The 14319-nt window shown below is 33.5% G+C and overlaps 1 protein-coding gene across 1 annotated transcript in view; it reads right to left on the reverse strand.

Annotated features, from left to right (window-relative positions):
* Positions 1-791: 791 nt before the first annotated feature.
* LOC122490476 (protein eyes shut homolog) overlaps positions 792-14319 on the reverse strand; it is a 175250-nt gene continuing 161722 nt past the window's right edge. The window contains 2 exon segments of the mRNA XM_043593171.1: positions 792-977; positions 13059-13198. Coding sequence (XP_043449106.1) covers positions 792-977; positions 13059-13198 — 326 coding nt within the window.

Consider the following 14319-nt stretch of genomic DNA (forward strand, 5'->3'; position numbering starts at 1 on the left):
TGTGTATTTACCTAAGGAAAACAAAAACACTAATTCATAAAGATATATGAACCCCTGTGTTTAGTACAGCATTATTTACAATAGCCAAGATATATAAGCAACCCAAATGTCCATTGATAGATGGATAATGAAGATGTGGCATTAGAGAGAGAGAGAGGGAGAGGGAGAGAGAGAGAGAGATCTCAGAATATTACTCAGACATAAAAAAGAATGAAATATTTTCATTTACAACAATTTGGATGGACCTAGAAGGTATAATGCTAAGAGAAACAAATCAGTCAGAGAAAGACAAATACCATATGATCTCACATAGGGAATTTAAGAAACAAACAAAATAAAAAGCAGCCAACAATGACAGGGGCACCTGGGAGCTCAGTCAGGTAAGTATCCGACTCTTGGTTTCAGCTCAGGTCATGATCTCACAGTCCCTGAGTTCAAGTCCCATGTCAGGCTCTGCACTGACAGCCCAGAGCCTGTTTGGAAATCTCTCTCTTTCTCTCTCTCTCTTTCTGCTTTCTCCCACCCTCTCTTTCTCTCAAAAATAAATAACAATTTTATTAAAAAGCAACAAACACCACCACTACCAACAACAAAACTCTTAAATATAGGAAAGAAACTTGTGTTTGCCAGAAGGGGGGGTGAGAGGGGGTTATGTGAAATTCATAAATGTAATTAAGAGTATACTTTTCTTGGTGAGCAGTAGAAATGATAGAATTGTTGAATCATTAAAAAATCAATTATGGCTTATCAGTACAATTATAACTTTTTGATAAGGAGATGATATTCTTTGTTCAAATGATTCATAAATACCTGGATCTATTAATTTCATCTTTATAAATAGCTTCATGTTGACACCCACTTTCTTGATAATCAGTTGTATTTTCCAGAGACGTTTTTCCAGGCCATCTTGGAATACATAGACACCAATATCCCTTATTGCCTTCTTCAGTCAAACAATTGCATTCATTTGCATGCATCTATAAAGTATTTAAAAAAAAGAGTTTTGTAAATATTCATCACATTACAATACTACTATCATCTCAAAGTTTGAATTTCATGCTTTCCTTTATGCATTAAATTCATGTATTCCTTTAGCAAAGGTAAAATAAAGTGTTTTGATTAATATCAAAATCAGTTTTAAAAAGTCATAGTTTATCGACAGGAATACATAAATTGTATAAAGTAAAATAAATCAACATCTATTATTCAATTGTTTTAAAATATCTTAGTGTAATTTGTATCAAAATTTTATAGAGGCGCCTGGGTGGCTCAGTCGGTTGAGCGTCTGACTTTGGCTCAGGTCATGATCTCACGGTCTGTGAGTTCGAGCCCCGCGTCAGGATCTGTGCTGACAGCCCAGAGCCTGGAGCCTGTTTCATATTCTGTGTCTCCCTCTCTCTCTGACCCTCCCCCTTCATGCTCTCTCTGTCTCAAAACAATAAATAAACGTTAAAAATTTTTAAATAAATTTTTAGATGTAGCTTACATGTTAACTGATGTGATGGAAATAGCATTATACTAATAACCATATCCATGGAAAAACTGTTTTCTGTATCCCTAAATAATTTTTCTTCATGAGTGATTTATTGGATTCATTTATTGAATTCATTCATTGAATTCATCCATTCATTTATTGGATTGATATAACATTTTAATGTATCCCTTATAAAAATGAATTAAATAAAATCTTTAACACATTTTTATTTCATATATGCATGGAAGTCATAGTTTTACCTGTTTAAAAATATATTTCATTTTATCCATTTTGGAGGTCTTTCACAAACATGTCCAGTGTATTTACCTTAAAGGAGTACGTAAAGTTTGTTGCCAGGGAAGTGCAACTCTCATGGACAGCTTAAACACAGGCATATCTTTTCCAACTACGCTGTTTATACTTATTTCCCATCAATGGCTACAATGATTAGAAATTTAGTTTCATGGTCTAGTCCTTTGGTGATAGATAAATGATTTATACAGATCTAGTCTGTTGGGTAAGAGTCAACTAATAATCTGTTTCTCCATTTTTCTATTTGGAGCTCATATCACTTAATAATTTTTAGTCTACTGGTAAGGAGACCATCTCTTTGACATGGATAGATTTTTTTTTTCAAATGCAATTCACCCTTAACTCATGGTTAAAATACAAAATCAATCTCTAAGCTTTCTCTATATTTGTCTGCATGTCTAAGTATTTATACTTTAGAAAAAAAAATTTATCCCTCACTGTTTGAATGCATAATCATTTTCTGTATGCAGAGGGTATTTGTTGTAAATTTTCTTAAAGAGGCCCTGTTAGAATTTGCCTACAAAGTTAAAGTTAAATTAGCATTTACATAAGAATAATTATTAGCATTTTATGACACTTTTATTATTCTCTCCATATATATGTGTAATAATATATGTATATGTACATTCATATGTGAACATACTATTATTGTGATTGCACTTTATCCTCAATTACATTAGCGTGTCATTTTTATAAACAAGGATATTATATTTTCATATAATATTTTATATGCAAAATTATCAAATTAGGAAATTAACTTTTATATATTTTAACCAATAAATTTTATTAAAATTCACCAATTGTTCTGATATACTATATAAAAATACAATATACAAATTTTCCTTCTTCAACATGACTAGAAAATACAAAATACCAAAACTTCAAATTACCCAGAAGTGGAATATACATAAACACAAGTGATTAATGATTTTATTTTTACTCCTTGTTGGTCTGTACCGTTTTGTAGAGATCGTATTGGACAGTTTGAATGTGCATGTCTTCCATTATCTTGTTTACTTTTGAATTCCTTTTAGTTGATTTGGTTTAATTATGAAAGCAATACAATTAATCTTATTCTAAAATCCAATCCCTCTTGTGTTCTGTATACACACACACACACACACACATTTTTTCTTGATTTCTTGTAATAAGCTTTACAATATTTTTTGTATTTTTCTTCTTTTTTTAAAGTTTGTATTTTAATTCTAGTTAGTTAACATACAACATTATATTAGTTTCATGTGTACAATATAGTAACTTAACACTTCCATACATCACCCTGTGTTCATCACAATAAATGCACTCCTGAGTCCTCATCACCTGTTTAGCCCATCCCCCCACCCACCTCCTCTCTGGCAAACATCAGTTTGTTCTCTATAGTTAAGAATCTGTTTTGGGGAGCCTGGGTGGCTCAGTTGTTTAAGTGACTGACTTTTGATTTTTGGCTTAAGTTTATATAGGCTTGGGTCATGATATCATAGTTCCTGAGATGGAGCCTGGCATGGGGCTCTGCACTAATAGTGTGGAGCCTGCCTGGGATTCTTTCTCTGCCTCACTCTCTGCTCCTTCCCCACATATACATGTGCTCTCTTTCTCTCTCTCTTAAAATAAATTAAAAAATAAATATTTTAAAAAGAACCTGTTTCTTGGTTTGCCTCTCTTTCTCTCTCTTCCCCCCCACCTTTGCTTATTTGTTTTGGTTCTTAAATTCCACATATGGCATTATCTTTCTCTGACTTATTTTGCTTAGCATAATACTTTCTGGGTCCATTCATGTCATTGAAAATAACGAGTTTATTTCTTTAATGGCTGCGTAATATTCCATTCTATGTATATACAGCCCATCGTCTTCATCCATTTATTAGTCGATGGATATTTGGGCTATTTCTATAATCTGGCTATTGTAGATAATGCTGCTATAAACATTTGAGTGCATGTATTCCTTTGAGTTTTTGTATTCTTTGGGTAAATACCTAGTAGTGCAATTGCTGAATTGTAGGGTAGTTCTATCTTTAACTTTTTGAGGAAACTCCATACTGTTTTCCACAGAGGCTGCACCAATTTACATTCCCACCAACACTGTAAGAGGGTCCCCCTTTTTCCACATCCTCACCATCATCTGTTGTTTCTTGTGTTGTTGATTTTAGCCATTCTGACAGGTGTGAGGTGATAGTTCACTGTGGTTAGATTTGTATTTCCCTGATGATCATTGGTGTTGAGTATGTTTTCATGTGTCTGTTGGCCATCTGGATGTCTTCTTTGGAAAATTGTCTATTCATGTCTTCTGCCCATTTTTTAATTGGATTATTCATATTGGGGGTGTTATGTTTTATATTGTACTTGTATATTATTATATTTATCATTGTAATTTAAGCATGCACAGTCCTAGGGTGCCTGTGTGGCTCAGTCAGTTGAGTGTCCCACTCTTGAATTTGGCTCTGGTCTTAATCTCTGGGTTGTGGGATTGAGGCCTGTGAACAGCTCTGCACTGAGTGTGGTGCCTTCTTAAGATTCTCTCTCTCTGCTCACACATTCCCTCTCTAAAAAGATTAAAATAATAAAATAAATAAAATAAAATAAAATAAAATAAAATAAAATAAAATAAAACAAAAAGCATGCACAGTCCTATTAAACTCCTTTCAGGGAGTAAATTACATGGGTTTTCAAAATAGTGGAAAAAGACTAGGCTGCACAGTCAATATAGTGCCTCAGGACAGAGACATTTTATATGCTTACCCCCTTCTTGCTATTCAGACTTTGACCCTGTATCTCTGACAGCAGCTTCTGCACTTATTTTCTCCACTTGTAACACTTGCCCCATCTTCCATTTGGTTATGTTGTTTGTTTCAGGGGCCTAGTCAAGAGTTCATAGATTGATCCTTTGGCTCATGCAAATTTTCTAAGAACTAATGCTTCTCAAATATTGGGTTTCTTTAGCTTTTTTGTTTGTTTGTTTGCATCTTTTCCGTATAGTTTGGGATGATTCAATACAATATAAGAAGAAAAGTAAACACTACCTCCTAAACACACTCAAAGCCTAGAGTCTGTGAAGATCTGTATATGCTTAATTCTCTATTTCTACTGAAAAATACAAAAGAAAGCATACTTTACTGTTTTATGATGAAGAGAAAAGTATCATATGCTAAAGAGTTATTTTTAGTTATTAACAATCTAGGTCACTAAATAATACATAATCAAAGCTTAGAAAGAAAACAATGTTTTAACAACAAGGAATAATAGTGCAGAATTCAGACTATGGCAAACTATTGTTTCCTATAAATATACACTTTTATTTTTTGCTTTATTTTCAAAATAATTATTTCTGGGATTTAGGAAAATGTGAAAGAACTAAAAGAAAACTTGGCTAGTAAATATTCCTCAAAATAATATTTCAAAAAAATATTATCCTTTGTGTAAGGGCTATCATATGAACACCTAAATTACATTGAAAGCTTTGTTAAGACTCTTTTATTATATGTTGAAGATGATTAATTTTTCTTTACTGAAATTATTTACTATATCTAACAACTATTGCAAGTAATTCCTGCAATTGAAAAATTCTTAATTTGATATTTCAACAGAGTCTCTCATCTTTTCATATAGTCTAGTCCTCCAATAAAATTTTACTTTTCTATAATTAAATTTAGGCATAAGAAAAAGTCTCTCAGAAAAACTTATAATACAGTAAATTTTATCAGTGGGTACATACAAATCTGAATCCACATTACACATCCAGAGAAAAGATTTCTTAATTTTTGAATATATGGGAAATCAAGAAATATACTTAAAAGAGTTCCTCAACCCTCTGAAATTTTGTGCAAAACATTGTGATTGTGCATAAGTTATTGTGAGGAAACTGTTCCTAGCCTTCATCAAATTTTCAAGGGACTCTGATAAAAAAAAAGAAAGAATGGTTGAAATCTACTCATGTATGCCCAAGATAAGAGTAACAGAAATTACTTGAAAGTTCAGCACTTATATGTATTTATATATGATTACTATTACTATTATATTAATAAAATATTATGATCAACTTATAATAATAAACATAATTATATTACAATTATTAATAATATTGACAATCAATTAATAACATTTGTAATTACACAAATATCCAATATTAAAAATGTACATTAAAAATGGAATAAGATTTTACTCTATTCTTGATAATTAAATAATGTTTGTTTGATGAGGGCTTGTAATACAATCATAAATCTTGGCAATGGGTGATCTTTTCTTCCCAAGGAGAAAAGAAATAAAACAAAACTTATGGAAATTCTTTTTTTTTTTAAAGAGAGAGAGAGAGAGCACTGTATGCACACAAGAGCAACCAGGGAGAGACACAGAGATAGGGAGAGAGAGAAAATTAAGCAGGCTCACACCCAGCATGGAGCCATATGTGGGGCTTGATCTCACAATGGTGAGATCATGACCTGACCCAAAATCAAGAGTTGGATGCTTAACCGACTGAGTCACCCAGGTGCCCCAAAACCTATGGAGATACTTTTTATGGGAATTCATTATTACTGATGTAGGTATCTAACATAATACTACATTCAAAATTAACTTTGGCTGAATGGAATTTAAGCTACATGAACAATATTCACAACATACTTCACAAAATGGTTTGTATATATAAGTAAATGACTAAGTAATGCTGTCATTTCATGGAAAATCATATTTTTGTATATATTATTTTTCTACTTCTATATTATATTAGTTGAGTTACTTAGTAAAGAGATTCTAAAGGGGAGAAAGTCTAAGACCTAAAAGACATATTTACCATTTTTTGACCCTTGTTAATGAAACAGATCTGGAAAGACACTTCACCTATAGGAGCAAGTGACTTCTTTATAAGATATATAGAAACCTGGATTCTTAGAAAAGTATTCATCAAAGTAAAAATTGCACCAAAGTTCAAAAAGCAAGAAAGACTTTATTCAAAACTATTTCAAAAGAAGAGAGAGATGGAACTCAACTTTGCTGAAACAAGACAGGAAAGATCTTAAGTGCTGGTATTAGCTAGGGAAAAAGTACTGGAGGAAATTAAAGGAGAGATTGATCAATGAAATGTGTAAAGTACACTCATTGAGCTATCCTTGAGTTTGCAAGGGTTTTGGTTTGTTAGGAGGCTTTCTGTGTTTGCTAACTGGTACCCACTGCAGTTAGGCTCCTACTGTCTCACTGGATATTAACATTTACATTTCTCCTTCAACGTTTTCATTTGAAAGAAATAGTTCCTAGGTCCTTGAGGAAGACATTTCCTGGCCCCTAAAACTGGCCAGAGGCTGAGAGTAGATTTGCATATATTTCAAAGAAGCAGATAAAGAACTTACTGTTGGAAATTTTATGAAGTAAATGCTCCAAGTAAAAGGAGGTCAGGGATCCATAGTCAAGAAGAAGCCTATCTAAAGTTCAGTTAAGCTGAAGGGAACATTAAGAATGTCTTGGTCATATTCTTAGTTAAATAAAGATATATTTGGATGAATTTATCTGGTCCAAATTTATCTGGGCTTAAACCTAGTAAAAAATATTGAAATAATTAAATTTGGTAAAGGTCTTTCTTATTCCAACTTTTAGTGTCCCTCTGTGTCTTCCACGTTTATTATTTTTTAAATTTTATTTATTTTTAATAGAGAGAGAGCACAAGTGGGGGAAAGGCAGAGTGAGACAGAGACACAGAATCCGAAGCAGGCTCCAAGCTTTCATCACAGAGCCCGATGCAGGGCTTGAACTCACAAACCGCGAGATTATGACCTGAGCCAAAGTAGGAAGCTTAACCGACTGAGCCACCCAGGTGTCCCTCTTCCACGTTGTTTTAAAAGCATCCTCTGTAACCAATAACTCATAATTAATCTCATAACCTTTTTGTAGCAAGTGTGTAAAAAAAAATAAGCTCACTTCTATATATGTGCTTTCTTTCCAGAAGTGTTTATATTTAAAAGGACCTGAGAGAGGACATTTTTTAATGCAAAGAAATGAAAAAAATTACTTTAGAATTTCAGTCTTTGATGATGGGAATTCAAGTGAACAAATTTTTTCTCCTATATTTAAAAATACTGAGAAAAAAACCGTGTGTGTGTGTGTGTGTGTGTGTGTGTGTATATATAAATTTACTCTTTGCTCCATGAAATACTTTTTCTTGAAAGTATGACTGTGAGCCAACTAACATAAGTATTTACCAAGCATAACAGTTTGTTTATCAACCTCATTTTAAGACTCTCATCCCATTATGTCCACCAGTACAAGGTTTTATTCACGAACTCTAACCGAACCTTACAAGTACCCATTCCCTACAAGTAAGGCTCTAGAGCATATTAACATCCTTCCATAAATTCTCCCTTCTGAGACACTAGTAAGACTAACTCTATTAGGTGTTGTTTTCCATTACTATGTTAAATCTAAGAGAATTAGTTTCTCTTGATCAACAGAACTGTCTAGTGGTCTTTTGGAGGATCAGCAGTGAACAAACACAAAATTCTGCAAAGATATAATTAAAATACCCTCAATAACAAAGTTCACAACCCTAGACTGCAAGTGGTGCACTATTCTGGGACCACTGGACACTTGTGTCTCCAACTATGACAGTGACATAGGTATAGTATCAGGTCTGAACTCCAATTTATTTTCATCACATTCCCAAATGCTATTTATTTATTTATTTTTCTCTTAAGAATAAGAAAACACTTTAGTAATCCTTTGATTATGTGATCCAATTTGATCCAGAGAGAAAGGAAATTTCTTTCAACATCACTTCCTCTGCTAAGTGTAAGAGTATGTCTACTGTAAGAGGACAAGTATTGCTCCCACAATTTCATCATCCAGATGACTTAAATAAACAATGAGTTCAGAAATCACAGCTATCTGCATTCCTTGAACAAATTATTCCTTGAGTCACCTTTCCAAAATCTTGTAAAAACTTTTGTGTGGCTATCAGTTTAGACTGACTGCTCTTTGGTAGGTTTTAGAGACATGACATTGAACAGGCACCTATGTACCTATGTTAAGTTTTCATGGGGTCTTCTCAGTCTCACAGGCTTCAACACCACACAACCCTCCCTTTATATTGTAAGTCAGGTACACATCTCTGTAATTGCTATAATTTCTCAAAGGACAATCTGAAATTGCAGTGGCCACTCTGGGGAAATTTTGACATGAACAAGATTGTTCATTTGACAGAAACATTAGAACAAAAAGAGAAAAACTCTCATGAGGAGACTCTCCGTCCTGTATGTCTAATAGAGAGATTACTCTGTTTAATGCACAAGAACCCTTCTTGCATTTTCATACTTCTGGGATTAATAAGCACTAGATTTTTAATTATATACCCCTATGGAATTATTAAGGATATGAGTTATTGTTTAAACTATCTGGAATAATAACTTGTGTGTGTGTGTGTGTGTGTGTGAATGAGTTTTTTCTCCATTTAAGTCTCTACTGGTCTTTGAAGATAGAAGATAATTAACCTTTAACATTAAGTCATGATTTTATATTTGCCTGCAGCTAGCACCCTTCATCTCTTCATTTTTGCTCTTTCTTCCTTTCTTTTTTGCTTGGGAAATTTTTAAAACTAATATTAATCATAAATACATTTTCTATCATTATTTGTACATTCTAAGACTATTATTCAGATAAACAGTCAAAAAAGGAAAAGGAAAATGATTAACTGTACCTCATTTATATGTTTTTCCTTTGCCAAAAATTTAACAGCAGAAAATGTGTACCTGGTGTGTAATATAATTAGTCTTTTAGATGAAAAGAAAATTACACCCTTAGAGTTTGGGCATAAATTCAAAAGTCTTGATTTTTTAAATATATGAACACTGAGGTTTACTTATATTAAAAAGAGCTTATTTGATTTCCCAATAAATAAATTAATCTTTAGGCAAATTAGAATGATTTAATATAACTTTTCAAGAACTGGTCTATCATTATTTTTTAGATTGTTTATTATTATAAAAATATCAAATAGAAATAATTGAATTTTTAATAGTGGGTATCATTTAAAAGCACTTAGTCTTGAGAATTCTTATTGATTCTACTATGGTTATTTGTTTTTATTTAGTTTTTGTTTTGTTTTGTTTTTTTTTATTGAGAGAGAGAGAGAGCAAGCGAGCATGCATGAGTGCAGGAGAGTGGCAGAGGGAGAGACTGAATCTCAAGTAGGCTCAATGCTCAGTTCAGAGCCCAATGTGGGGCTCCATCCCACAACCCTGAGATCATGACCTAAGCTGAAATCCAGAGTTGGATGCTCAACCAGCGGAGCCATCCAGGCGCCCCTGGTTCTACTACATTTATGTACTACAATGTTTTTTCTGATGACACTACAAACCAAAAGGACTTAACATGATGGTGCAAATTGCAATTTCCAAATCTTTGGTTTACATCAAGACCTTACACTGATATTAAATTGAAATAACAAATAATCATTGGATAGTTGAGCAATTTTAGAATAAGAAAAATATACAAATACTAATCTATAAATATAATTTTATTTTATGTTTTAAAGTTTATTTATTTATTTTGACAGGGAGAGAGAATGAGAGAGAGCATGAGCAGTGTAAGGGCAGAGAGAGACAGAAAGAGAGAACTCCAAGCAGGCTCCTCACAGTCAGTGCAGAGTCCAATGAGGGGCTCAACAATCTACAAACCATGAGATCATGACCTGAGATGAAACCAAGAGTTGGACACCTAACCAACCGAGTCACCCAGATGCCCCAAAGAATCTCTAAATATAATTTTAAGTTATCCTTTTTCCTTACAGAATGAAAAACTGAGACATACAAATGTTGTTAAATGATGTATATTTATGTTTATACATGTATATTTATGTTTATTTTGCCTAACATAAAAGTTGTCAAAATTATATAAAATGTGTGATCATGAAAAAATAAACCAGCTAAAAGTTATTGGATTGGTATATTTGTGTTTTCTCTTGAGTCTAAAAAAAACAAAGTAGTTATCTTATTTAAAGTTGGTGATTATTTTAGTTTTTCAAGTTTATTCATTTATTTTGAGAGACACAGAGACAGCATGCAAGCAGGGGAAGGGCAGAGAGAGAATGGACAGAGGATCTGAAGCTGGCTCTGTGGTGAAAGCAGAGACCCTGATGTGGGGCTCGAACTCACAAACCTTGAGATCATGGCCTGAGCCAAAGCCAGACATTTAACCAACTGAGCTACCCAGGCACCCCAAGTTTGTAATTATTTCAAAAGAATACACAGAAATAGAAACGTGTATACAAGATAACTATGATTTGCTTGCTTGTTTCCTAAAAGAAGGTAAATTTAATACATAATGTTCTTTTATGTGCTGATAAAGTTAAATATATCTTAAAGATAAAAAACTTTAATAATTTATGTGCATAGTCATGTATCTGTGAATGGCTAAATACATACATGTAAAACTATATGAAGCTTAATACATATGTTTATGAATATATATATATACATACATATATATACCTACATATATATATACAAAATATATGTTTATGAGAGCATAAGTGAAATTAAAAGTTCTGAGAAATTGACATCTGTTTGCTTGTATTTGTAATGCCTTTCTTTCTTTTTTTTTTTTTTAATTTTTTTTCAACGTTTTTTATTTTTGGGACAGAGAGAGACAGAGCATGAACGGGGGAGGGGCAGAGAGAGAGGGAGACACAGAATTGGAAACAGGCTCCAGGCTCCGAGCCATCAGCCCAGAGCCTGACGCAGGGCTCGAACTCACGGACCGCAAGATCGTGACCTGGCTGAAGTCGGACGCTTAACCGACTGCGTTAAGGCGCCCCTGTAATGCCTTTCTAGATGGTTCTTTTTTGAAGTAAACTGACTTGTATTATTTCTTATAATATTAGCTCAGTATTAATGGATTTATTTATAATGAAAAGTTTATGAATCTTTACTCAAAATTTTATACAAAATATATCAAACATAAAATTATAATATGGTTTTTGTTTCTATAAAATAACCAGATTACGTTGTGTCCAGACAAGAGGGGTTACAAATACTGTTAATTCTCTAAACTTTTTGGAAAACTCCCCAATCTTTTTGATAAAAAGGATTTTTATTTCTTTATAATTAGGATTCAGGGTACCTGGGTTGCTCAGTCGGTTAAAGTTCGAACACTTGATTTCAGCTCAGGTCATGATCTCATGGTTTGTGAGTTCAAGCCCCTCATGGGGCTCCACGCCTACAGTGTGGAGCTTGCTTGGGATTCTCTCTTTCAAAATAAATTTTAAAAAATAAAATTAAGATTCCAAATTTTGTGTTTCTTATTGTTATTTGTTTGATAATATTATCTAATTTGTATAAGATGTAGGTGAAATAGGGAAAAAGAGAGCCATTCTTTGAATTCTTGCCTTAGGCCCCTAATTTGAGTGGTAAAGTCACCCAGAGATTGGAAATCTCCCAGAGATATAAATGTTTTTATTTATTTTTGAGAGAGAGAGAGAGAGAGAGAGAGAGAGAGAGAGAGAATGAGTAGGGGAGGGGAAGAGAGAGAGGGAGACAGAATCCAAAGAAGGCTCCAGGCTCTGAGCTGTCAGCACAGAGCCCAATGCAGGGCTTGAACTCATGAACCACGAGATAATGACCTGAGCGGAAGTTGGACGCTCAACTGAGCCACCCAGGCGCCCCCTGGAAATATCCTGGAGATGTAATTATGATCTTTCAACAAAAAGGTGATATAATCACAACTGTTTGAGAGACTTAGTCAGCAAATTGTAGCATAAATGGAACACAAAAAGACTAGATATAAAATGATAAATCTCTTTATTACCTGTCTATATTATAAATACAAAAAGTGCTAGACAGCACTAGGCATGAGCAAGGAGGGATAAAGCAGACACTGACCATAGCCTAGCAGCTACCCCCTGAGAGTTAAGAGCCATAGCTTCAGAACCTCCTCTAAGGGCTAACAGAACAGGAAAGGCCTCGCCACAGAGCAGGCTCAAAAGCCACAAAGGACTTCCAAGAGCTGAGCATGTGCACAAAAGATGCAACTTGACCTTACAGTCATAGAAACTTCTCATTAGAAACTCACAAATATACAATTCATAAATATATACAATTATAACAAAAGGCACCATGGGCGGCATGTGTGCAGAAGCCAAAATGTCATATAACCACCGTCAATAAAAAATCTCAATCAATATGAGGTTATATTTAAGCTACACACATCTTGAACACTGAATTTGCAAATTTAACAATTTTAGCTTTTTTTTCAAATCAGAATATTATGAGTTAAAGAGACAAATAAGGAATTATATTACCTCCATTCTTCCTTGACATAGAAACCAAAATACATAATAGAGATCTTCAGATGTGTTCACATAGACAGCATCTTCAGTCCAGTTCGCAGAGAGAAAGAAGTAGACATCAACAGCCACTTCACATTTTTCATCTTCAGATCCTTTCAAAGGGATGAAAAATTAAATAATCTTTCACAAAATTAAATTTACATTAAATTAGTAAAGACAGTTGTCAAGGGTGCCTAGGCGGCTCAGTTGGTTAAGCATCCAACTTCAGCTCAGGTCATGACCTCGTGGTTTGTGAGTTTGAGCCCCAGATAAGGCTCTGTGCTGACATCTCAGAGCCTGAAGCCTGCTTCACATTCTGTGTCTCCCTCTCTCTCTGCCCTTCCCCTGCTTGCACTCTGTCTCTCTCTGTGTCTCAAAAATAAATAAATAAAAATTTAAAAAAGACAGTTGTCAAATTACTTGGTAAGATCAATTTGAGAACATCTACCACAAAATAAGTTTCTATATGAATAGAATACTAAATTTGAAAAAGACCTAAAGCAGAATAAGGCTGAACTCTAAATGTCAAATAAATTTTTAATTAATTGTTATAAAGATGACTTAATACATACAAATACAATACATTTTGCATAAAAAGTACTTTTATTCTTTATATACATTGCTGCATAAGGAATCATTTGAAAATATATTTGGAAAACATCCTTAAAATATTTATAATAGAAACATCATTAGCATCTCATCACAGCCGTCTCATTGAAAAGAAGGGAGTGTGCTTATGTGAGAGTGTCAGTAGAGATATAGATAAACACATGAATACATATACATATATAATTTAGCTACTTTGAACTCTGTTAGACATACTATCTGTGATACAATAAAAAATGACATTGCAAGAAAGCAAAACAACATGACCTATATTCAAGTGGAAACAGTAAAAACAGATGACCCAGACTTAGAATTATATCAAGATTATAAAATATTTATGATAAATGTGTTGAAGTATCTATAGAAAAAGATTAATATAATTGGTAAACAGAGATAAGGGAATGAGAGATTTGGAAACAAAATCTAAACAAACAAATAAGATATCCCAGAATGGTGGAGAGAAAGGAACTAATTATGCTAAGCTGAGAACCTATTATTTTTCAACGTTTACTTATTTTTGGGACAGAGAGAGACAGAGCATGAACGGGGGAGGGGCAGAGAGAGAGGGAGACACAGAATCAGAAACAGGCTCCAGGCTCTGAGCCATCAGGCCAGAGCCCGACACGGG

Source organism: Prionailurus bengalensis, chromosome B2 (assembly GCF_016509475.1).
Source record: "Prionailurus bengalensis isolate Pbe53 chromosome B2, Fcat_Pben_1.1_paternal_pri, whole genome shotgun sequence".
Taxonomy (NCBI): domain Eukaryota; kingdom Metazoa; phylum Chordata; class Mammalia; order Carnivora; family Felidae; genus Prionailurus; species Prionailurus bengalensis.